Source organism: Camelus bactrianus, chromosome 15 (assembly GCF_048773025.1).
Source record: "Camelus bactrianus isolate YW-2024 breed Bactrian camel chromosome 15, ASM4877302v1, whole genome shotgun sequence".
Classification (NCBI taxonomy): Eukaryota; Metazoa; Chordata; class Mammalia; order Artiodactyla; family Camelidae; genus Camelus; species Camelus bactrianus.
The window spans coordinates 65,815,505-65,842,484 of NC_133553.1; the positions used below are offsets into that span (position 1 = coordinate 65,815,505).

Here is a 26,980-nt window from a genome sequence, read left to right on the forward strand (position 1 = left end):
GGTGACCAGACTGTAGCCATGACATAAGCTGCTCCAATTTACATGATTCTGAGAACCGGCCTCAAGAAAATGGGAGCAAACCGATCCTGGAACTGAAGATTAACCCTACTTAAAACAATCAAGATGATGCCAATCAGACCACTGCATGACCAATTTCAAGATGACTGTCAGAGCTAACTGTGCTGCCATACATGTAGCCCCTTCCCTTTGCCTACAGACCCCTGAAACTGCACTCCCCACCCCCGGTCAGCAGCAGGGAGTTGGCTTTTGGACATGACCTGCCTTTGCCCCAGGCTGCTGGCCTCCTGGATAAAGCAGCCTTTCCTTTCCTCCCAACATTTGCCTCTCAAATATTGGCTTTCGAGCAGCAAGCAGTCAGACCTGAGTTCAGTAACAAGTATGCATTAAATATTCACTTAATCATCACAATGAGTCTATGAGATAGTCTAACTGTAACTTCATTTTACAAATAACAGAAACTGAGGTTTAGAGGAGGAGTGACGCCAAACTATTAAAGATCCAGGTTTCAAAGGCAAATCTGTCTATGATTTTAATTATTACGTATGTATTATACAGCTGATATACTGAGAACTGACTGTTGATGGCAAAGATGGCTTTATAACCCATAGAAGTTGGTGATAGGATATATATACTCAAGTTGCCAACTGTACATTCCTCTAAGAGAATACTCCTTAGGATCCCAGCTGCATCCCTGGTTGTCTTGCTATTCACCTCACATGACATCTACCCCAAGCCACTTCCTACTCCTACTTCCATCCCTTCCCTCTTCAGAGATGACCAAAGGATCCAGAAACTGAGGTAGTTGCTAACTGATTCACTTTTATTCATTCAACAAATACTTTTTAGGCAAGTACCACATGTCAGGAACAGTGCTAGATGCCAAGGAGACAGGAATGAGCAGACAGGATCCGTGACCTAAATGATCTGCTATTTACTTTTTTCTTGGATCCTATGAAACCCATATATTCAAAATAAGCTTGCCTTTATTCTTAAACTGTTTGAATAGGTTTTTGCTCCCTGCAAATTAGCATACTTTAATTAAGACAGATTATTAAGGCAAACCAGACTTTAGAGATTAAGTAGACTGTCTGGATTTGTTAACAGGGATTTGATGGCAGGTAAAGGGGCATTAATATATCTTTTCATTTTCCAGGATGGGAAGTCAATAGTCTGTGGAATGTGGCAGCCAAGCTCATAATTAAGGTGTTTTCTTAAGTCACTTGGGAACAAGTTCCCACTGAAACTGAAGGACATGAAAAGCTTTCATGTGACAGCTTTTAATAATGCTGGGCAACTTACAATAAAAATGGGGCAGCCTGGTCCTTGCTAGAATGCATACCTCAAGAATCCAAGAAAACCCAGAACCATCATGAGGCACTACTGTAATAATCCCCATCTGTCTGCAGCTGGATAGCTGGGTGAGCTGAAAATCAAGAGTATAGATTTTTCTTTTAACACCTTTATTGTGGTATGGTTCCTGCACAGTAAACTGCACATATTTTAGATGTACAATTTGATGAATTTTGATAGATGTGTACACCCATGAAACCACCACCACAATCAAGATAGCTAACATTTCCATCACTCCCCAAGAGATGCAATTTTTGAATTCCCAATATATCCCTTCCCACCCTCTTTACTCTGTGGTAACCATAAGTTTGTTCTCTATATCTGTGAGACTGTTTCTGTTTCGTAGATAAGTTCATTTGTGTCCTTTATTTTAGATTCCACATATAAGCGATATATAGCATTTTTCCCTCTCTTTCTGACTTACTTCACTTAGAATGATGATCTCCAGGTCCATCCATGTTGCCACAAATGGTATTATTCTATTCTTTTTTATGGCTGAGTAGTATTCCATTGTGTGTGTGTGTGTGTGTGTGTGTGTGTGTGTGTGTGTGTGTGTGTGTACACACATCTTCTTTACCCAGTCATCTGTCAATGGACATTTGGGTTGCTTCCATGTCTTGGCTATTGTATATAGTGCTGCTGTGAACACTGGGGTGCATGCGTCTTTTTGAATTATATTTTTCTCTGGATATATGCTCAGGAGTGGGATTCTGGGATCTTATGGTAAGTCTATTTTTAGTTTTTTAAGGAACCTCCATACTGTCCTCCATAGTGGCTGCACCATTAAGAACACAAACTGATCTTTCAAGTTGTGAACTGATACACCAGCTGTCCTCATAATCTCACCACATCTCCCTGATGAATGTAAGGGTGCTAAGAGAAATTGTGAAACCCTGATCCCTCAGCCTTCTCCAGGACACTTGCTGGAGAAGAGCAGCACTCTGCCCTGCTCTGCCCTATGCCTAGGATTCTGGTCCTGTGACTAGGATCTAACCACAACATGGGCTCAAGGGTGATATGCAAAATAAGGGGAGAAGAGAATTACAGTCAGAAGGAAATGTAAGAGTTTTCTCGGGAATTTCAGGAAAAAAAATACTGAGTTGGATATGCAATTTGTACTACTTATTCAAGGATGAGTAAACATAATCTTGCTTGACAAATTAATTACTGTAGGGCATCTCATTGGAGAGGTTTGATTTAATGTACTGGCTGGTAGTCACTTTAACAGTTTGCTTAGCTGGCTGACAGTTCCAGTCTGGGTTTAGCACGGCCTTCATTCTTAAGGAGCAGATCTTCCTTTGCAAAATATAAACTTCAAAGGCTACAAGAGAAGAATGACAGTGAGACCTGTCACATATGCTTCCCTTATGTTTCTCATCAGGGTCCTGAGGACTCTCTTCTCTTCTGTCTCCTTCACATCAGGAAGAGATTGGTAAAGGAATACTGGAAGCCCTAAGACAGACTCTTGTGGGAAGTGACCAATGGTGGATAACTAATTATATGGAAGTGGAGAGTCAAGGATAGCTGGGCTCAAGTAATGAAGAAAACCAAAATAAGTGTGTACAGTTACCCCAAATGGCAGTTGTTTGGGCCTGGTACTTAAGGTTCAGAGAGATCACTTTATAAAGAAGCCCTAGCAGCAAAATCATAAGTAAGCCTATTAAAGTTTGCCTGATTAAGATCTGCTGAAACATCTCCCCCCTGAGTGAGAAGAGAGCCTGCTATACCACAAGGGAACTTGTGGCCGTATAGTTTAGTGAATATATTCAGAGATGAAAATGTTCACACTCTTTAGTAACTACTAGATCCTGACTTTGAGCTAAAACTAATTCTTTAGGGATGCAGAAGGTGATCTGACCCTTCAGTCAGAGTGGGGCTTATGGAGTTAAGTGACAAATGGTATTCTGACACCCTTTTATATTATAGTAGGCTCACTGTGATCATGAATTTACTCCAGAGTTGTTTCATTAAATCCTGAGTTTAGACAGATTCTCCCCACTGGTTTTCTGACCTGTAAAGTGAGGGCTATTATGGTTAGAAGGGTGAAATGGATGGCTTTGGAGCCCTGTACCTTTCCAAAATAGTTAGCCAAGTCTAGGTTAACTCAACCATCAAAGTATTGAGAATTTGGCAAAGATGCATTCTACTACCTTCCTGTACAGGGACCCAGTCTGTTCTGTGCAAAAGACTGATGGGTCCTGGGAAATGATGGACTACACTAATTTTAAAAAGAAGCAATTGATGCTGCATTTCCTTGCAAACAAATATCCCCTGGATTTGGCTTAATTATGTTATATCTTTAATACGCCAACCTTCTGAATAATTTAAGAACCTGAGCAGATAACTAAACACTGAAAGTATTTAACATCATAAACCATACAACAATGGAAGCGGTAAGAAAACAAGAGACAAAAAGAAGGGACAGCATATGGATAAATAACTGAAACTATGATAAATAAAATTTCCATGGCTGTATACAAAGGATTTTATATGAATCATCTCATTTGACCTCATAACAATACTGTGAGACAACCGCAGCGGGGATTAGCGTTTCTAGTTTACTGACGGACCTGATCAGGGAGGTTGATGAGCTGACTCATTCACTCCAATGGCTTGAATTACGATGAATCAATATACTGAAGCTCCCACACCCTCTCTAACATGGGTTACTGCAACAGCCTTATAACTGGTCTCTGAGGCTCCTGATACATGAGAGTTCCATCTAAAACACAAATCTAATCAAGCAACTCCTATTTAAAATCAATGGTTTCCCACATTTGTCTCCAATCTCCAGCACAGTACTTTGCACAGAGTAGGGGCTCCACATATATTTGTTGAATAAATGAACAGATTACTGAATTAGTGCTGTTAACAGGTAGTTGAACTGGAATATGAACCTAGTCCTCCTTATTTTCAGAATATACAAAGTAAATGCTTAGGAAATTCCAAATCTAGACACTGACTGAACATCCTAGTACATGAATGATACAGCAACCCAAGTTTTATCAAGGAGGTTAAGTATTAGGTCATTAAGACCTGCTGAGATCCAGTGTTCCAATATCCAAAAGCAAATGTAAGATATACAAATGAGTGGCGATGGAAGATGAAATCTACACAGAGCAGAAATACCCAGAGGTCACTTTCGATTTTTAAAGGGAAAGGAGTATTTCCTTCACATCTCCTAAATTCTTCATAATCTTCACCTTAAAGGTGCTTGGTTTGGTAGCCTGTCAGGAAGAAATCATCCAACAACAACACTCTTATTAGACAGTGGTGTTCAAAAATTTCTTTATACCATCTCTAGTAAACATCTGAGCTAACTGATTGATTTCTTGCAAAAGCATAAGCTGAAAATTAGAAAATCATCAGTTCTGGATGGTACCTTTCAGAACAACCACGGAAGTTTGACAGACAATTACCAAGAAGCAAAACTTAATTTCTTACACCAAATAAAAGAGCATCTCCAAACCTAACTGATTCCCAAACTACAGACAAAGGTTTGAGTGGTCTGCAAAAGACCTTCTGAGAGTTGTGGATAAATATTTATTAACAGTTACTGCTGCTGCTAACGGTAACAACAGGAGAAGCCACCCCTTATTGCATATTTAGTACTTTGCGAGTCATGAAATAAACACTTTCATGCGTTACCTCATTTAATTCTGAGCCTACCCTTGTAATATTAGGCACTATTATTATTCCTATTTCATAATTGGGGCTGTGAGAGGTTAAATAACTTACACATGGTCATAGTAAAAAGAAATGGTGACTTGAATCAATTTGGTTGAACTGACTCTAAAACCTATGCTCCTAATAACCACACTACACTAGCTGAAGGTCCCGGGCTTGTGGGAGTGCACATCATTCCTCTGTGTCTACGGGATCTAGAAAGTGGCAGCCCGGGCCTCAAACACTCAATGCATATTCACATTCTGTCTTGTCCAAAGTTTGATTTCTCTCAGGACCTACACAGTTCTTCCAAGGACTTACAGACAATAGCAAAAATACCTCACGCATACACCACTGGGTAGAAAGATGAAAGTGTTAATTATCTTGTCATTTGGGGCGGCTTTTATACGCCTCTGTATAGTTCCGTGAATCTTATGTATCATTTCTTTAAGATTTTTTTATAGACCACTGAGCATCTAAAGAAAAAAATGAGGGGGGTGGTATAGCAAAAGACATAGAATAGAATTCTTTCTTTTAAAGTAAAATAAATGTCCATGGAAAGTTTTTTGACAGACAAATTAATGCCAATCAGAAATGAAACATTAAACTCTAAATCAATGAACCTTCGTGGCTCCACAATACACGGGGAAAAAATGTCCGTGGTAATATGGTTATTCGAGGGACTGCCATGCTGTCCAAATGTTGGCTTCAAGCTGATCCTAAGTCTGAAAGGCTATTACAAACACTGAATGGCTTTTCAGCGAAGACACTGGCTCTCCGGAACCCCTTTTGCATAGTTAACAAACTATTCTGTTTCCACCTTTTCATTAAATGATCTCTCTCTACCTCTTAGTCTCAGCTGAAAGCTGGCTCCCTGCTAAGGGCACCAATAGTTCTCTCAAGTAGAAGCTGCTCATCCTTCTACGTAAAATGTACTTCAGAATCAGGCTATATGATGGGCATTTTCCTTATTCATCAGTGCTTCTCCCAGACCATTACTGCTCCTTCTCAGCTCATGTATCTTATCACACTCCATCCCTCTTTGCCGTTTGGCTCTACCAAAAATGCAGTCATAGGTCATCCTCAAACATTCATCAGACTTCACTGTTCAGCCAGTGGTATTGACTGGTTGCCTCCTCCAAAGCCTTTCACCCCTTTTGTTTTATCAGAATGATGCTCTACTAGTCCTGAAAACACAGAAAAGGGCAACTTTGTATTCAGCATCAAGAATCAATCTTGATTGGTTTAGCCAGTCATTATGTTTTCATTCTCCTGGGAATAACTGGTTAAGGCAGAGGCATATAAAACAATTCTGGCTAACTAGGTACAAGAAATCCAGTGAATGGCTTCTAGAAACAATTCTGTTTCTGCGGATATTATGTCTGGGCATAATCTCTGGAATTGTACTTATTTCTTCATGATAAGATTATGATGATTTTTATTTTCTTTTTGTACTTTTCTTTTCCCCCCTAGAATTTCCACAAAAAGCAGGTACTACTTCGATTTAAAAAAAAAATTGAAAAGATATTCACTTAATTCTGCTACTGGTCATGATGGAGTAATAGGAAGGGGACTCATCCTCCCATTGAAGAAGAAGGAAAACAAAATGGAAAACTGGACAAAGCACCTGAAAGAATGGTTTTAGATATTAGACAACAGTCAGTGCAGGACTGTGATCCCTGAAAGAAAGAAAACAAACCAGGTGAGCATGCCTAGAAGCAGTTTCCAGGCTGTGATGCACAGCAGGCAAAGGAGGGGGGGAACCCAAACAAAGCATGGTGGTCTGAGTTGCAAAGTCAGAGACTGCAGCCCAGAATGCCAAGGCAACTAGTATTTGCAGGGCCAGTTACCAGATGGAGGGAGCTGCAAAAGAAAGCACTCAGGAAAAGCACAAAAGGATCCCACTGAATTTTTGGCTGAGTACTAATCTGTGCATGTGTGAGAAGAAACTACCCAAGGCTGGAGAAAGTATCACCGGAAATGAATAGGCAGAATAATTTGTGGAGCTCTGATAGAGCTGGGTATACTTTGGGTTCCCTCCAGCCAAAGCTGAAAGATCTTCAGATACCTGAGGCATGGGGGAGAACCCTTCAAATGGCACTGCTTTAGATTTGGGGTTAAATATGACCTATGTGAAAGGCTGTTCTGAACCCAATAGAAATGTAAAAGCAAGCCTTGAAAAGATCCAACCAAGTAATGTAAATGCAGGTCAGAATAAAACCCAGCACTATTTAAAGGAATACAACGAAATACAACACCCACGACGTAAAATTTAAAATGTCATGTATCAGAGCTTCTCCATGTGTTCTCTGCACGTGAGCTGGTTTAGGCTTCCTCGCAGCCTGGAGGCCTCTGGGTAGTGGGACTTTTTACACAACTGCTAACCAAGGAGACGGGGGCTGCTTGTGTTTTGTGATCCAGCCACAGAAATCACGGTCACTTCTGCACTTTTACATGTGTTGTGGTGCAGAACTTCTGGTGACAAATTTTCTCAACTTCTGCTTGTTTGAAAAATGTCTATTTTACTTTTATTTTGAAGGATGTTTTTCACAAGACAAAATGTTCTAGGCTGATAGGCTTTTTTCCTCTTAGTATTTTAAAGATGTTCTTCTACTGCCTTCTGATTTGCACTGTTTCTGAGAAGTTAACAGTAATTCTTATCATTGCTTTTCATTATGTAATGTGTCTTTTCTTCTGTTTTTGAGATTTTCGCTTTTATTATTTTTAGCAATCTGACCATAATATGCTTGTGTTTCTCTTGCTAAAGATTTGTTGAGTTACTTGTTTTAATCAATCTGTCTAAAGTTTTCTGTTAGTCCCTGACATAGAAAAGCATTTCTGACTGATAAATGCACACTCCATTTGTTCCTTAGACTAAGAAGAGTTTGCAGATAAAATGAAAAAAATAGTTTTAAAATACAACATAAGAAAGAAAAGGTTGGGAACTGCATTCTTTTGAAGTCTTTGGATTAATCAGGTTTTCTTTGGTGTGGATTAAATGCATGTCTGTCTCATATTCCCCCCCGCCCCCCCCCCAGATTGCTAACTTCCATGTGGCCAGGGATCTTCTCTGTTCTACACATGGGCCTGGCCACTTCTGGGTGCTCCAATTAGCTTGCGGGTAGACTCTATTTCTAGATGTCTTACAAATTATTTCTGTCATCTAGGTATTCTTTGACTCCATGAGGCTGAGGCCCAACCCCACCCCCCGACCTAAAACTTTCTTTTCCCCAGAAGTGAATATACACGTAAAACAAACAAGCAAAGAGATAGTCACTGTCTTACGTTCACATTCTCTGACATCCAGATTGAACTGCTGTAATGCTCCCAAGGTGAGCTGTCTTACTTCAGCTTCCAGCAAAAGTTGCATCAAGGATGTGGCTAAATGCTTGCAAGCTGACATACATGCTGTCTGGGCCACCTTCCCCTGAAATGCAAGAATGTAAATCATAATGTTGATGGATTAAAATGAAATTTCAACAGAAATTAAAATAATTTATTTTTCCGTTACGAATTTCTTTAAGGTTTTCTTCCGTCGTGATAACCCTTGCATTCAAGTAATTTTGGAATTAATAGCACCTGATGGCAATCATCCTAAATATTAGCTCCATCACCCTAAGTCATGTCACTGTATTACTCAGCTTAAATTCATAAAGCCCAGTATTTATTCAGGAAGCATTTTTTTCCTAAATCAACAATAGGTAAACAATATTCAAAATCTTAATTAAACTTTTCTACAGAGAATATATTTCAGAAAGTCCCTTCCAAAACTACCATAATTCTTAAAAAGCAAATGTAAACAACAATTTCCAACTAATCAAGAAACCAAAGTGCTTACTACTTTATGATTTAACAAATATAAAATGAAAAGAATGTTTTAAAACAGAGATTTTTTCAATAAAAAATTGAAAGGATAAATTTCACTTCTTCAAAAAATAATAAATACTGAGGTTTATGAACACAAACCCTAAGCAAATTTTTAAAGTACTGATGTTTTACTATCTTCTTAGAAGATTCAAATGCTTTACCTCTAGTGAATTATGTCTTAGTCCCAAGTCTAAGTTATACACCATGGAAGATATAGTCATTTTTTTCTAGATATATATCCATTTTATTTCAGTAATTTATAATCTATTCTGAAAAACAGGATAAGTTTTAAAAAGGCTGAGTTCTCCAATTAGTCAGTGAATACTTTTTTTAAATTATGAAATATTTGTCATACAGAACAATGTATAGAATTACATGATGAACACTCATGCATCCCCTAAACAGTACAAATATAGTTTAAGCCCCTGTACGACCTCCTGAAATCATTTTCTTCCCTCTCCCCAGAGTGACCATTTCTTGTATTAAGATTACCATTTGTATTTTTTAAATACCATATGACAAGTATATAACAAGAAACAATATATTGTATTATCTTATTTATTTGAAATTTTCTATAATATTATACAGTATGTCCTTCTACGACTTGCTTTTTTGGTTCAGTGTTATGAATGTGATTTTATTTTTATTTTTGCAAACTAAGAGCTTTATTAAAATACAGGCTACATGTAGAATAGTACACAAATCTTAATTATACTGATAAATGAATTATCACAAAGTGAGAACACACACATAACCATCACTCAAATCAAGAAACAGAAAATAGTTTGCACTGTAGGAACACTTATCATGCCCTATGAATGTGAATTTTTTAAAATGAAATATGTATGGTTGTAGTTTATTCCTTTAATTATTCTATTCTATAAAACAGCATTCTATTTTAGGAGTATACCATGATGTATTTGTCCATTCTTCTGTTGTTGGAGATCCACGTTGTTTCTTTCCTTCTTCCTTTTTTTTTTTTTTTTTTTTTTTGCCATTATAAACAGAGTATGTCACAGAGTAATATAGATCTTCATGAAAATGCCAGATTCTGATTATAGCATTTTTTAAATATATTTTTTCATATGTTTCACTGGGACAGGGCCTTCCACAAAAGTAGTAGGCATTAAATGGAAAAAATATAATAGATAATACCACAATGAATTTTTTAATTTGGATGCATTTTTATATACTTCTGATAATTCCTTTAAGATTATTTCTTTAATCCATTAGAATAAGGAGTGTCAATATACTTAGATTTAAAATGCATATTTGTAGATATGAAGAGGAACACAGGTAGGCTGCTTTGCCTAAGGTATGTCCTGACTTACAATGTCCCTAGACATCTCTGAGAGTATCACTTAACTGCATAATCACCAGCACTGAGTACTACTATAAATTTTTCTACTAAATAAATATGAGATATTTCATGATTTTTATGTCTTTGATAACTTTATGAGATTGAATATCTTCTAAATTTTTATTTTACTAAAATACTATTTTATAAACTAAAAATAACAGAATAATAAACAATGATCTATTATATTACACATTCTAAAAATGTTCCTTGTCTGTATGGTTGCTTGTATGTTCTGTGGGTGATTTAAGACAACAAATGGAAATACTTAAGTTAGGGAATACCATAGGGACCAAGTGGGAAAGAGGCAATGGAAGTATAAGGAATCCTAAAGAGAAAAGTCACATTATACAGGAAATCCACATTAAATGGCATGCTTTCAACTAGACCCACTAGAGACCTGGAACAGGGACCACCATCGAGCCATAGGGTTAAACATAATTGTCACATGTATGCCCCATGTGAACAATCAGAGGGGGAGCAAATCAAAGTTGTGAGAAGCCCTAAGGCTTTTCAACAATGGAAGTGGGAGTGCAGTGAAGGAATGAGGACAAGATCAAAGCAGATGCCCAGAGACAACACTGTAGATCAGAAGGCAGAGTAAAGGGAAAGGAACTATTGTCTCTTGGAACTACTATATGCCCAAGATGCGCTATCCTTAGGCAGTTGACATCTTATGTTATTTCACTAAATTCTCACAATCACTCCAAGAAGTTGGCATTATTTCTGTCCTGTAGATTAATAAACTAAGGTTCTCCGTGAGGTTAAAAAATTTAGACAGACTCATAGAATTATTTGGTACTTCTACCCAGTCCTACATCCTAAATCTGTATCTTTCCAGTAAATCAACACCTAAAAAGCAGTAGTAAATCTTACACTGTCTTGTACTGGAACAGCTGGGCAAAAACAGGTCCAGATAATAACAGCGTTAACAGGTTATCCCAGACATAAAAACTAGACCTAAACAGGTCAGACAGGAGTAGTTCAGGAGCCAACTCTTCAAATATTGGAGAGTTGATGCCAGGGTGTGCTTTTTAACTTGTGGTTCAACATAATTATCCCAGCCAAGATAGATATTTAAAGAGCCCAACTAGCTGAACGCGGAGGTGTGAAAAATCAAAGAGCTGAAAGTCCAATTAAGTTGGAATCTGAGAAGACAGCATTTGAAATGCTTGTTTCAGTGGTCAGCAGATTGCCAAGGAGAAGTAAAGCTGGATGGATAAAATAAAAATAAGATAGCTCAGGGTCAGGAAATCCCAAGCTTGAATTTTTATCTCCGCCACTTTCTAGCAGCATTAATTTGGGATAAGTTAGTTGACACTTCAGACTCATTATTCATCTCAAAATATTAAACAGCTTATTAACTTTAACACTAACATGAAACACAGACTTGGTTTTCAAGTCTACAATCAATACATATAACTCAATAAAGCTAAACGCTCTTATACATGAGCATTTGTTATACTATCCTAACATGCTCAGTTACTGAACTGTGCTCCAATCACTCTCCGCCCTACCTCCCCTCAAGCTAATTCTTTATTTCAAAACAAAGTGATCATTGCTAAAATGCCTATTTTCACTGTTAAACATTTCTCTAACTCTAGAAAGCACTTCGGAGCTTTGCTAATTCACAGTCCACTATCATTCTCTTTTTCACTTCTGCTTTACATTACTACCACAGTGTCCATTTGTTTTCTAAGGATAAACACAGACTCAGGCAATAACAATCAATACATTAAGCAATAGCAGGGAGGGTGGAGTTCAGTGGTAGAGTGCGTGCTTAGCATGCATGAGGTCCTGGGTTCAATCCCCAGCACCTCCGTTAAAAAAAAAAAAAAAAAAGCCTAAAAATAAATAAACATAATTACACCCCCGCCAAAAATTTTTAAAAAATACACTAAGCAATAAAAATTGGTGGTTTTGACCTCTTCATTAAGTAATCTTATTATGAAGCAGATTCTTTCTAGGAGCATACAGCCAATCTCTAGGACAGGGTAAGAATTAGATAAGACAATCTAAACTGACCGAAACCTAAAATGACCAAAACTGCCTTTGGATACCTCTGGGAACAGTTTCAAATCACCCATAATCACATCTAGGTTGTATCTTATGAAGCTATGACGGTCCCAGTGCACCGAGACTACACGAGAATAGAAGCAGAATGCCAGACAAGATGAAGAATGAGCTAAGTATTACCATCATATTTTGAACGTATGAGGAACTTGAGGTGCAGTGAGATTTGAGTCATGAGATCTTAACAACTAGCTCAACATCATACTGTCTCTTGATGCAGCTACGATGTGTCTGTATTCCAAGACAGCCAAAAAAAGAATCAACTAAATGAACTGAAGGTCAACTACCAAAGCTCTTAATCTTCTCAATCCAGTTAAAATACATTCAAAAAAAAGTTTTGGGAAGGAAGAGGAGTACACTGGCGAGAAAATTCATGTTGTCACATCATTTGCTTCTTTTAAACCAAAAGATTTTGTCATGCAAAAAAGTGGAAAGTGTACTTCGTATTCTGAAGCAAATCAAGGAGAACATCCAATTAAGCACTAAACTAAGCAGAATAAACTCTAAGCACTGTGTGATTTTAAAAGAAAAGTTCAGAGAAGGCTTCACAAAAGTGGTAGGACTTGCTGGGTGATCTTCATTGCATCCCAACAACAACAACAACAACAACAACAACAACAACAACAACATGGAAATAGTTTCAAGTGGCTTCCAATTTGAAACGAGGTAATATAAAGTACTCTACAAATAAGAACAGTTCTTGCTACACAAACCTCTATAGAATAAGAAGTTCTCATAATAAGAAAGAAAACAAACAAACTCTTCCTTTTTCTTTTCTCAACTCCTGTTCAGGTTAAAGGTCAAATTCATCAAGTCATCTCATTAACACAGAAATATCCTTCAGGGTATTAAGTCTCTTCATGCTTGACATTTCACCAGACTACAACCAAGATGCCAAAAATTCAGATTCAAATATCAATGAGCAAAGGTCATGATGAGGCAATCCCCCAAGTTCTATTAGATCCTATTTTCTGACCCTATCCAATTCCTTCTCTCTCTCCAGTCCTCTCATACTACATACATTTATAGTTACTGGCTTGGTTTCAAGATATACCCTCTGAAATGTAATTTCACTGGAAGTGCATTTTAAGTGGAGGCCTCCCAGATGCTGGATTCCCAATCCACGGGTGATCTGTAGACGTATAAAGTTAAAATAAAAAGAAGGAGGGAATCGGCTAAAAAGTACAACCAATTTTGATATTTAACAAGTAGACCAAAAAAGGAGGGGAGGAGGGAAGAAAAAAGAAAAATAGGGAAAATAAAAAAGTTACTCTGTCTTTCAAACTTTCCAATAAGCTATTTAATAATGTGACAATGCAGAGTATATTAAAATATTAACCAAAGCTTCCAGGAAAACCTTTATAATCTCAATTGTTTATTCAAGACCTTTACAAACCCCATAAAAAATTAAGTGGGCTTGGAAAAAAACACACCACAGCCATAGGAGAAAGTTTACAAAACACGATGCTACAGACGCCTGACTGTCTGCCAGCCAGTCGCTTTTAACTTCCACGTACAACTTATTACTCAGTTCCTAACTGGTCAATACCCTAAATAAGAGCATTTCTCCACCCAAACACCTCATTAGCCTGAGTTTCTTTTTGCTCTTTTGAGCTAATGTATCCTGTAGGTGCTTTGGTTCATTATTTTCTGCCAATAACAAATGCTTCGTTTCAGAATATTTAAAACCTTAGATTTCTCTGAGGGAAATAATTTAAGATCTTCTTTACAAGAATTTAATTAGCTCTGTACTTAATCTCACTTTAGGGAAAATGATGCCTGAACCAGCATGTCGATTTTATGGTAAATGGTAGTGGAAACAAGATAGGACTAGAGTGCAAGTCTTTCTCTTACATGGAAAAAGAGCAAGAACTTTGGTTCATATTAACTTAGGTTCAAATTCTGGCCTTATCACTTATTTGGCATTTAGGAAAGTTGTTTTATCTTGAGTTAGACTCAGATTCCTCATCAATAAAATAAAGATAATGACACTAACCTTGCAGAAATTATATGCAATAAGTGAGATAATATAGAGCCCTGTAGAGTGTCGGGAACATAGCAGAGGCTCCATGAATGTTAGGTACTTTATTATAAAACAGTCCTGTCATTTTGAGGAGTACTACCTATATCTATATATAGTTCAAGGAAAATTTAAAGGGAAAATTTATTTAGGTCCCAGGTAGAATTAAGTATTCCACATCTTGTGGAAAGTGGTTATATAAAAATTCAACATACAAATTCCAACATGAGCTGGACTCAGTCAACTTTCATACAGCTAGAAATTCACTCTGAGTTAATCACGTTGCAGGAAATTGAGCATGAAACGTGACTACGTCTCAGTTTGGGAGGACAAATGCTCTTAAATCATTTATATCTCAAGGAAACGTGTTGCATATTCTCCCCGTCCCTGTCTTTTCCTTGTCTGAATGGCCCTACAGAAGCTATAAAAGAGGAAACTTTTCATCACAGTGTATCTGTGTGAAAGCACCAAAATATGTTAACAATTAGAGAAGAGGAAACCTGAAAGACTGCCTTGTTAATTAAGGAACTTGCTATCAAAGAACTCATTAAAAGGTAATGAAACCAAATGGCTATTAAAATAAATACCCACTGAATAAAGGTTGCCTGGCTAACAGTCCCTCTATACAGCTTTCTACAAACACTCCCAATAGTAAAGACACAGAAAAAGATAAAAAGCCACAATAACGCTAAAACCAAGATTGACAAACCCAGAGAGGAAATTATCCTAAGTAGAAGGCTAGAAGCTGAATTAAGAAAAACCTTCCTAGAAATTCAGAATATGAGACATCAAATCTTGAAAAGTTCCTCTACCATCTCTGCCTCCTGTTCTCGGAGACCCTGAGCATTGCATAATATAGGACCAGGCAGCTGTTCTTCTTCAGACTCTGCTAAGCCTAACCATTAACTTCTGATGTGGTTCTCCCTATTCCTAGTGAGTCCCTCACCTATGCCCTGCTGCCCAGCTACATTCTTATTTAAGCAGAAGCTGCAAATCTTGGAGAGATGGCAGAAACTTATGGCAGAAAGAAAATTGGTGGAAGGTTGTGTAACCTCAGAAGTATAGTTTCTTGGGCCAAGTAAGAACAAGAACTGAAGGATCTCTAACAGGACATGCTAGAAATTGATCATGTACATCGTATTCCACAAGTTCAGAAAATTTTCAGAGAACTAGACATGGGTGATAGGAAGAAGATGCCATCACTGAAAAAAGAATATACTTGCAGAATATGTTGGTTGCATATCCATTATCCATGGCCCCTTCTACTTTAACAAAATAATCCTTGTCAATATAAACAGTTAGAATAATTAATTTGCTCAGCAACTCGTCAGATATGGAAAGCAAATCATTTGAAAGTAGAAATGTTTCAAAAGCCTTTTGGCCTGGTCTTTCCTTCTTTCTGCTGTCTAAATGCAAATGTGATGGCTAGAATTCTAGCAGCTACCTTGGAACCTTGAGGAAACGGCCAGGAGAAAGGTGAAGACCTTAGCCCTGACATTCCCAAGCCTCTAAACCATTACCATTTCTGGAATTGTTATTATAAAATGAAATATATTTATACTCATAGGTATTCAAACCACTGAAGTTGGTTCACTGTTATTATTGATAACTGATAACTACATGAAAGCCAGTAGAATCAGGAAATCAGATGAGAGGTATGCACATAATTATGCACATAAATAGTCTGGATAAGGGATGGTACTTCAAGTGGGTCAGAGAGAAGGATGAAAGGCTGTCAACTCACCTAGTTTTTTAACAAGTAGACAGTGTATAAAGAACTTCTACATCTGAGGTCAAGTAAGGAAGAAAGTAAAATACTAGCACACAGCCCAGGTAAAAATACTGCAAAACAAAGGAAAGGGTACAACATCTGTGTTAATTTCATGTGTCAACTTGACTTTGACTGGCCAAATATCATGGGCTACCTAGATATTTGGTCAAACATTATACTGGGTGTGTTTGTGAGAGCACTTTAGGATGCAACTAGTATTTAAATCAGTAGGCTGAGTAAAACAGATTGCCCTCCCTTAAAGTAGGTGGGCCTCATCCAATCAGTTGAAGGCCTGAATAAAACAAAAGGGCTATCCACCAGTAAGAGAGAATTCTGCCTGCCTAACTGCCTTAAACTCACACATCCAGTCTTTCCAGCTTTCATACTCAAATTGAATCATGGCTTTTATTGGATCGTCAGCCTGCTGGCTTTCAGACTAAAACTTATACCAACTTCCAAACTCTCAAGCTACCACTGCAGATCTTCAGACTCCTTAGCCTCCATAATCACATGAGTCTATTCCTCATAATAAATCTCTTATATATATGCACACATATCTTATTGGTTGTATTTCTCTGAAGACTCCTAACTAATACAACATCCAAAAGACTCAGAGAATTATCAAGCCTCAGAAAATTATATATTAGAGGATCAAAAAAATTTTTTTCAAGAAACTCTTTACTGTCATCATCTAGAGTATAAAATAAACTGTTTCCAATAAAATAGAAACATAAAGCAATAAGGATAAAATAGTGAGGTAAAGTAATATTATAAGTTAAAAAGTCAATAAGAAATATAAAGGTAGACAGATATGATAAAAGGTTTATATATATAAAAAAAAAAGCATAGTAACTAATTGAAGATCCAAATGAGAGGGAATAAGCTTAGGACTTATGCTGTGAAAAATTACCCATGTTATTTGGGAAAGAAACATGAAATATTCTCCTAAAACTTAGAACTAATATGAAGCTAAAAATCAAATTGCAGATGATCAATTTGAATACAGAAGATTAAGTTATTAGGTCAACTGATGTTTGTCAAGAGGAGTCAAGAAAAGTTAAACACCAAGAATAATGAACATATCAGAGGAGAATAATTTACAAAATAGTACAAATGTTCAGGCAGAAAAGTCCTGGATGGATAACCAAAGAACAAAATCAGATTTTTCTGGTAAGAACTCTTTCAGGTTGCAGACTACCACCTTCTCATTGTATCCTCAAATGGTGGGTAGAGAACAAGCCAGTTCTCTGGCCTTTTCTAATAAAGGCACTAATCCATTATTCATGAGGGTTTTTCCCTCATGCCTAATTACCTCCCAAAGCCCCATCTCCAAATACCAACACGTTGAAGTTCAGACTTCAACATATACATTTTAGGGGGACACAAATATACAGCCCATAGCTTCTGCATAATTTTGACACCTCAAAAGCCTATACTTCCAGTAAAAAGGAATCCAATTAGAGTGAGATAGAAGCTCTGTTTTAGCTGTGCACCTTGCACTGGGAGAAAGAAGTGTCTCCCATGAGAAATCAAAATCCAGGTGCTGATGTGCTCTCAGAATTTACAGTACAAATGTAGTACAGGAAGCCCTGAGCTAAAATATGAACAAAAAACTGGTCCTGGATCAGTGAAACCTTTGAGACAACCAGGAAAAACAAATGCAAAAGAGCACAATATGGATACTTTCATAATCTAAGAAACATGAGTTCCCTTGGAAAAACAATTCTTGTCAAAGATAAGCTCACAATCAAAATTAAAAACTGCCTAAAGAAATGATTTTTCATGAGGTAGAATCTAAGGATCAAAAAGAATAAAAAAAAAAAAAAAACCAGGCAGAGATCTGAGATACAAGAATTTTTTTTTGGAAGTTAAAATAAAATACATATGTTTAAGATGATAAACAAGATAAAAGGAATTCAAATCATTACAAAATAACAGAATACTATGAAATAGACAGATATGAAAAAGAACCAAATGGGATTTCTGGAAAAATTGACACCGAAATTTAAAATTCAATAAATTATATACACAATAAATTGGATTAAAAGACAGATCTGAGGAATCACCCAGAATATAAGTCAGAGATATGAAAAGATAAACATCTTAAAAGTAACAAGAAAGAGAAGGCAAATTGCCCATAAAGGAACAATAAAACTGACAGCAACGGGAAGAGGCTAGAAGACAGTGAAACAATATCTTCAACAGGCAGAAGAAAAATAACATTTGATTCAGAATTCTGACTCTAGCCAGAGATGAACAGAAATAATAAAATTTTCAAATAAAAGAGGTTGACACATGACTTAATTCTGAGAATACTACTGTAGGTAAAAACCAGAAACTCACTGAGAATATGGTAACTTAGTGCTAGTCATAGATATAAACTCTCTAAGTCTAGAAAAGACCTTAGTTAGTGGCTTTCTGATTCAGACCACTACAGGAATGACTACTACAGCATTGCCATTAAGACAGTATCTAGAACTTACACAAATACCTCCAGAGAAGTTGAGATCACTAAATCACAAAGACATCATACAAAATTTTTGCCAGAAGGTTTTTTTCTAAGTCCTACCTTCAGGAGCTAAGTGAAGGCAACAATTACATGCCTTAAGCCTCTAAGTTATCCTTTCTATAGGCTACGTAAATAAACATTTTTGTCAAATATCCCCATAGGATTTAACCTCTAGTCCTTCCTATGCTATAGCATAATCTTTTAGAAGACTTCAGCTGGTCAACCTCTTTTTTAGACTACACAGTAGAAGCAATAATAACTGATCCAGAAATGCTCTGATCAGTAGAAGAGGATTTTGTTCTCGATCAGTAGTTCTTAACCTTCAGCATACATCAGAATTTCCTGGAGGACTTATTAAAACACAGACTGCTAGGGCAAAAGCCAAGTTTCTGATTCAGTATGTCTGGGACAGGGCCCGAGATTATGCATTTTTAATAAAATGCTGACATTTCTGTTCTAGGGACTATATTTTGAAAACTGTTAGTTAATATTTTTTATAACACAATCTTAAATCAATTTAGCTTTTTTGGTAGATCATCCTGCTTACTTAACTTGAACTTACAGTCAATTCAAATTCTCAAGCCTTTTTTTTTTTTTACGGGCACAATTGATCTGAATAACCTACTAAACATTCCATGTTTTCTATTTCTGTTGAGAAAAATCAACAAAATACATGTCACATATGGTAGGTCATTAATGATACATTCATACATGAAAGAGAATATATTATTCTTTATATTTTAGCTTTAGTTCATCAAGCTAAGAGGATTTCCAGACCTCTATAATCTCTACTTTATAAGCAAGACAGTTTTTAAGATCTCTTGGTGTCCTTTTCCTGACATTAAGAGAATTCCAAGGCTCCGCACTGAACATTCTGCAAGTTATTTTTCTAAATCCCATAACAAAAGAATTGCTAAGGTTGTCAAAAAACAATGAATCAACTACATAATGCTTTCCAAAAATGCTTGAAAAATAAAGGTTGTTTCCTTCTCCACTATACGAATAGTTTATCTAATTACTAATTGTCAAAAAAAAGTTTCATAAATACTTTTCTAAAACTAAAAAAAACAAACAAAGGAAAAAAAACCTTTCAAATATGAGCACTTGATTCCAGTTAGTTAATGTGACAAGAAGACAAAAATCCCTACCATTTCCCCCTAATAAGGTCACAGGCCCTCTATGCAGGAATAGTAATATGCTAAAAGAATGGTCTTTCAAGGAACAGATGTGCTCAGAGTCAGTCAGTGAAACTTCAGAAATTAATGAACTTCACATAGCTTTGCTTAGTTATTTTCATGCCAACTTCGTTGGGTACCAAAGTTCATTTCAAGTTAGTCTGACAGACTTAAAATACATCCCAAGAATATAATTTTCATGTGTGTAAAAATTTACCAGTTTACTGAAATTACCCAACTCTGCTCATACTTACCTCAATTCAAGATGCCTCAGTTAGCTGAGGATCAGTAGCCAATTTATTAGGTTACACTGTTTTATGATAGTTCTTTTCTCCTTGCCTAATTTAAGACTGTACGCCAACAGCTTTGGCTGAAATAATCTAATGATAAGCACTCTCCTCTCACTGAGTTGGTGAAAATGTTTTTGTAAAGGACATGAACATGCTTTGTTTTTATATGTTTTTCTTTTATGAAACATAGTCAACGGCTGTAGCAACCCTGAGGCATTCTTAAAACTCAGGTACTCATTCACATTTTCAAGTCAGGAGAAGACAGTGAGCCTTAAGACTCTACAATTCAGCTAAATTAAAAATCTCCTGGCTGCAGCTTTTGCCTCAATCTCCCAAACTTAACTATGGAGTCCTTAAAGCTTACAAATCAAACAGCAAACAAAAAGGAAAAAGATGCAGAGCTTGGGGTCCTCCAAAGAACACAACGATCAAAGGCCAAATCATTGTAGTTGTGGCAAAAAAAAGCAGTGGGGGAAAGCAGCAAGGTCTTCTCAGGGTACAAAAAACAAAACCCTATGTTTGAAAAGGGTTTTGAAAACTCTTAAAAATGTACTGACACCATAAAGTATGGAAGCCTTTCCGTGTGTGTGTGTGTGTGTGTGTGTGTGTGTGTGTGTGTGTGTGTGTGTGTTTTCACTGTATTCAGTCACAGACAGCTGCTACAAGTCACTGTCTCCAAGTGTCCAAAATCTGATAAAAAAAATTTAGATCACAGCTTCCAGAATTAACCATGCCAATGTAAAACTGAATAAAACTTCTGCAGAACACTGCTTCACTTCACTAATGACAAGACATAGGCAGCACAAAGTGAAATTTCTGACTATTGGCCCTGACTTTATGACAAGCCAGTAGGAGCTTGGGATTTTGAAAAATAACAGTAATATCTGTGGCATATACAAAACAGCGCCAAAGAACAGTAACAGTTTTTATTCTCTATCATCCACTAGTAAAGCAAAGAGAAAAAAGCAGTTTCTAGGAGATGCTGGAGTCTTACCAGCTTCAGGATTCTAGCAGTGAACACAAAAACTTTGACCAATAATTTGCCAGACAACTTACACTAGGTTATGCTGCAAAAACAGATAACTCCCAGATCTTCGTGGCTTACAACTACAATTTCTTTCTTTCCAATGTTACAGGTCAGCTGGGGGTCAGGATGAAGAAGCACCCTCTTTCTGGGACATGCTAACTTCATGGCAAAGGGAAGACAGCCATGGCAGAACAATGTAATGTTTCTGAGGATTCTGCGTGGAGGTGACACCCATCCCTTCTGTTCACTTTACACTGGGCCAAGCTTGATGTCACTGGGTGGAGAATTATACTTCTGTCACAGGGAGAGGCAGCAAATAATTGGGGAGAATAATAATACTACAATATGCTACCTGATCACAAATATTTGCTTTCTCCTTCTGCACATAAAATACACACAACCGGTTCCCCAGAGGCATAACCCCAGAGTCCTATCCAATCATGGCAATAGACTCACAAAGTCTAGGACCTTGGGATAGACTCAATTTAAAATCCAGATGTGGCACCTTTTACTCTGGAGACCAATAAACCAAACAGACAAGTTAGCTGTACCTCAAACATCCAACACACAATTGCAGAACAGGAATAATGCCACTGGAATAAATCTCTAATTTAGAAAGGGGAAACATGGGAAACACAATAGTCATTTATCCATGTGAATTCTGAAACTCTGATGGGCAGAAGTTGTGAGGGCTGCCTGCCCCGGGAACGGGTAACATTCCTTAATTGGGTCCTGGTTTTGTTTTCTTGGGGTAGCTCCCTAGTACATGGTTCTCTGAGGATACTGGCTCTGTGCTCTAAGAGTTCATTCAGTTGCCTTGATCCTCCTTAGGTCTACAGACACGGTATTGAAGAACATGCCTCGCTGCCACCACCTGAGTGGCCAAGCGGCTTTCTAGGCTGCTTCCCACTCATAGAAGGTAGGAAGCACACTAGCCTCCTGAACAATCACAATCTCTTTCAGTGGAACCTATTAGCTCATTTGACAGTACAACTCGCCCAAAATTTTAGTTGACTTTTTATTATTTAACTGCAGTCATTTTGTTATGCCAACAGCTACACTCACAGATCCTTTTAGACTATGTGTCTTACTCTAGACTTAGTAATTAAAGTTTCTTGATCTGAGCAAGTTTCTCTGGGACAGCCACACACTCAATACTTTTTTTTTGCCTCTTGAGCCATTTCAATCAAATGAAATGATTTACTGGGTAGGCACTTTAATTAAATCTAGGGTTTTAAAAATACCTATGTTGTCTTTAGCTCTGATGTGGTCTTTATAGGTGGCCGAAATATAACAGGCTTCTGTCAACTTGAATAATTTTTCAATCATGTATTTTGCCAGTTGAAAATGAGAAAGTTATATATTTTGACCCTTCAATTCTTGAAATTTCTAGATTCTCTCCATTCCCTTTATACCCTGCTTACAAACAGGCCAATTCTTTTCTGAGCTCATCTCATAATTTTGTAATCTCAGATTTTGTAATCAAATGAAACCAACAGCAAGCAAAGAACACTGGTCATATTTTGCTTCTGAAACTCTCTGCTTAAAACCACATATTCATGCACATATTCATGTGGTACATTATCTATCTGATTGCCAGTTATCTCAGGGGACAACAAAAGTTTTATCATGGGAATCACTTTGCCTAGCCCTAAAGGCAATGTCATTTATTTTAGGTAATTTTGGATGTGTGTTTATTACAGCAGTGTCTCATTCAGTTATCAATATTTATATCAATCAGTTCATACTCAGTTAAGATACAATAACAAAATAACCCCTAAATCTCCGTGACTTAAAACCAAGGTTTAATCCTCACTCATTGATTGCTGGCTAGGGGTCAGTTGCTCTGCTTCATGACATTTTTATTCTAGAACCAAGTTGGAAATGGGCAGCTACTCCTTAGGACACTCTACGCACATGGCAGAGGGAAAGGAGTGATGAAAGAGTGACAGGGTGGCTCTTAAAGCTTCTTCTGAAAAGTAACACATGAAACACTTCCATTTCCCCAGCCAAAGCAAGTCATATGGCCAAGTCTGACATCCGGAAGCGAAACGAATAACTGGGAATCATACAATCTACTAAAACAACGTATCACAGCACGCTGAATGCAAAAGCATGTCTAAGAATTCAGCTGTCTTCTCGTCAACCAGATCGTAAAGGGATTTGCAAAATTGTAAAACAATGCCACTCAGAAGAGTAAATTTTTATTTAGAAGATAGTAATTTTTCATTAACATGTTCTTTATGTTAACCTAATTGCTCTTTTAAAGTAAAATAACACTTAAAAGATGTCTTAAGACAATTTCTAATATGGCATATATCAATAGATATAACACAAAAAAGCAAAAGTTCTTTTGGGTCCTTAATAATTTTTAGGAATATGAATAGTTCCTGAAACCAGAAAGTTTGAGAACTACTGCTCAACAAGACAAACAACAGTAATAATCCAAGGACTGCTAGGATTAGAATAGATGTTATTTGTAAAGCAGTGTCTCACACCCAGTACACTGAATAAAAATTAGATATTATTGTTACTACTGAAAACAACCAAATAGATGAAAACCGAATGAAAACAAGAAAGGACTCTTTCATAAACGCTATATTCCTCTCCTAAAAATTACAAAAGAATAGTTTTTTGTTCTAACAGGAAGGCAGGATCTTAAAAAATTTAGAGCTCATTTGCTATATCTGCAGTTCTCTGATGAGAAAATGAATGCACAACTGTGGTCAAAAAGTCTTCAAAAATATAGAAATCTTTAAGGAAGAAAGAGAAAGTCCCCGATAATCTTACATTGCAGAGAGTATTGATTTCAAATATATTACTTGCCTTTAGAAGTTTTTTTTCCTAAAGAATATACCTTGCAGATACAAACACACATTTTGGACAAATGAGATCGCACTAGACATACTTATTTGTAACATACTTATAAAAAAAAACTGTATCTTGAACAAATTTGTCTAAATTTATTTAAATCCGTCCAGATTGTTTGCATAGCATTGTTAAAAACTGAATAACTGAAAAATGATGTTATTTAAAAAGCACTCTTAGAGATATACTGCTGCCTTTTAGTGAAGTGTCTTTAAAATAATACATAATAATGAAATTCCTACATGAAAGGGTAAGAATTATAATTTTAATAGATGAAGTCAATTGCTTATTAAAAATTCATATTCTAATTCTGAGGCAGAACAGCACAACGGCACCAAGCTGATCAATACTTCTGGGATGATGGCCAAAGAGGAGTAAAAGTCTCCAGAAAACAGCATTTATTTGTGACTAAAGGGTACTGGTCCATGATGGAAGAGGCTCTGTGAGGTCAAGTACATACTATGAAGTGCATCTGTGAAGTTCATCATTGAAAATCACCTGGAGAATGGCCAAGATGGCAAAGTGGATAGACCTTGAGCTCTCCTCTTCTCACAAGCTCAACAAAATCACAACTATCTGCAGAAAAACCATCAATGAAAAAGATTGGAGCCTACCAGAAAAGATATTCTACAATTAAAGACGTAAAGAAGGAACCACAATGAGATTAGTAGGGCGGGGTGGACTTGTAATATAATCAAATCCCATACCCCTGGGTGGGCAACCCATAAACTGAAGAATAATTATATTGCAGACATTCTCCCACAGGAGTGAGAGTTCTGAGCTTCACGTCAGGCTCCCCAGCCTGGAGGTCCAGCACCAAGAAGACGAGCCCCAGAGCACTTGGCTTTGAAGGCCATCAGGGCTTACCTGCAGAAGCCCCCAGGACTGGGGGAAATAAAGACTTCACTCTTAAAGGGAGCACACAAACTCTCACATGCACCGGGATTCACGGCAAAAGCAGTCATCTGATAAAAGGCTGGGCCAGACCAATGGCTGGTATTGGAGAGTCTCCTGGAGAGGCAGCTGGCAGCTGCAGCATACCCAGGGGACATTAGACACTGGTGTCAGACATATTTGGGAACATTCGATCATGTAAATACAGATGCTGGTGACAGCTGTCTTGGCTTATTAGTGCCAAGACCCAGCCACACCTAACAGCCTATAGGCGCCAGTGCTGGAACATCTCAGGCCAAATAATGAACTAGGCATGGACACAGCCCCAGCTATCAGCAGACAGACTGCCTGAAGACTTCCTGAGCCCACAGTCACCACTAGACACACCATAGACATGGCCCTACCCACCAGAAGGCCAAGACCAAGCTCCACTCACCAGAAGGCAGGCACCAGCACTTCCTGCTAGGGAGCCTGCACAAGCCTCTGGACTAGGCTCACCCACCAGGTGGTAGATATCAGAAGCAAAGAAACTGTAAACCCACAGCCTTTGGACTGAGTCCACCAGACCCTACCCTGGGAACAGACAGATCCTGGCCCTGCCTGCCAGCAGGCCAGTGCAACCTTCCTGACACCCTGGACTCCATACCCAACTGTGCCAGGGACCAGCCTCCCAACACCAACAATCTGAAATGAGTTCTGAGATCTCTGGGCTACAAACTGAAGATTCCAACCAAACGACATTCTGGAAAAGGCAAAGCTACAGAAACAATAAAAAGATGGTGGTTTCCAGGGGCTTGGGGAGAGGGAGGGAGGGAGGAATGAAAAGATGGAGCACAAGGGATTTTTAGGGCAATGAAATTATTCTGTGTGATACTATAGTGGTGGCTACACGTCATTATGCATTTGTCAAAACCCATAGAATGTACAGTAGTAAGAGTGAAACCTAATGTAAACTATTCACTTTGGTTGATAAAAAAAATAATATAAATAAACAAATACCATATGAGATTGCTCATATATGGAATCTAAAAAACAAAAACAAAAACAAACAAACAAACAAAAACAAAGCGTAAATACAGGACAGAAATAGACTTACAGACAGAGAATACAGATTTGTGGTTGCCAGGGGGGCAGAGGGTGGGAAGGGATAGACTGGGATTTCAAAATTGTAGAATAGATAAACAAGATTATACTGCATAGCACAAGGAAATATTCATAAAATGTTATGGTAGCTCACAGAGAAAAAAATGTGACAATGAGTGTGTATATGTCCATGTATGACTGAAAAATTGTGCTGAACACTGGAATTTGACACAACATTGTAAAATGATTATAAATCAATAAAAAATGTTAAAAAAATAGATAGGTAGGTAGATAGATAGATAATTGATAGATAGATAGATAGATAGATAGATAGCAATAACATTATCTGTTTCTTGAGAATTAAGCAGAATTTGCCCATGAAGCCACCTGAAAAGCATTTTAATTAAGAGGTAAGGGTGGATAAACCCTTTGGAACAGTTTTATTCCTACCATTATGTTTTTTTTTTTTTTCTGTTTAGATTTTCTGTCTCCTTTTAAGTATGCTTAAAATTTCCTACAATATCATCAATCTCATCTAAAAGTTCAATCTTACAGGCAGATTTGTGTAAAACTGTAGCATTCAGTTTTCTCTGTATCTTATGTCATCTCCCAATTCTTATCCTTACAATTTTTCTATTTTTGGCTTTTTTCATTTCCCCAACTTTAAGCTAATGACTTTTACACTAGCAAAGAAAAAGCTCTTAAATCTGCCAATTCAACTGATAATTAATTAATTAATTGTTACATCATTATTAATTAGTTCCTATTGTTTTCCTTTTGTTGCTGATTTTTTAAAAAATTGTTTTTTACTCTTGCTAGATTAAAGCGGGAAACACTCAGGTTATGAATTTTCCTTGAAATATGCTTCTAATTGTAGCTCGTAGGCTATGAGATGGTTTGCTTTTATTATCATAAATTTTAAAAAATATTCTGAATCACCGTTTTGACTTCTTTTATTATCATACAATTGTTTAATAGAACATTTTCTAATCATCCATGTTATTGTTTC

The 26,980-nt window shown here is 37.1% G+C and overlaps 1 protein-coding gene across 3 annotated transcripts in view; it reads right to left on the reverse strand.

Moving 5' to 3' along the window:
- EXOC6B (exocyst complex component 6B) overlaps positions 1 to 26,980 on the reverse strand; it is a 570,349-nt gene that overhangs the window by 148,422 nt on the left and 394,947 nt on the right. For all 3 annotated transcript variants that reach the window (XM_074341308.1, XM_045523158.2, XM_010963690.3), the window contains one exon: positions 8,323 to 8,464. In XM_074341308.1, coding sequence (XP_074197409.1) covers positions 8,323 to 8,464 — 142 coding nt within the window. The remainder of the gene's footprint in view (positions 1 to 8,322; positions 8,465 to 26,980) is intronic.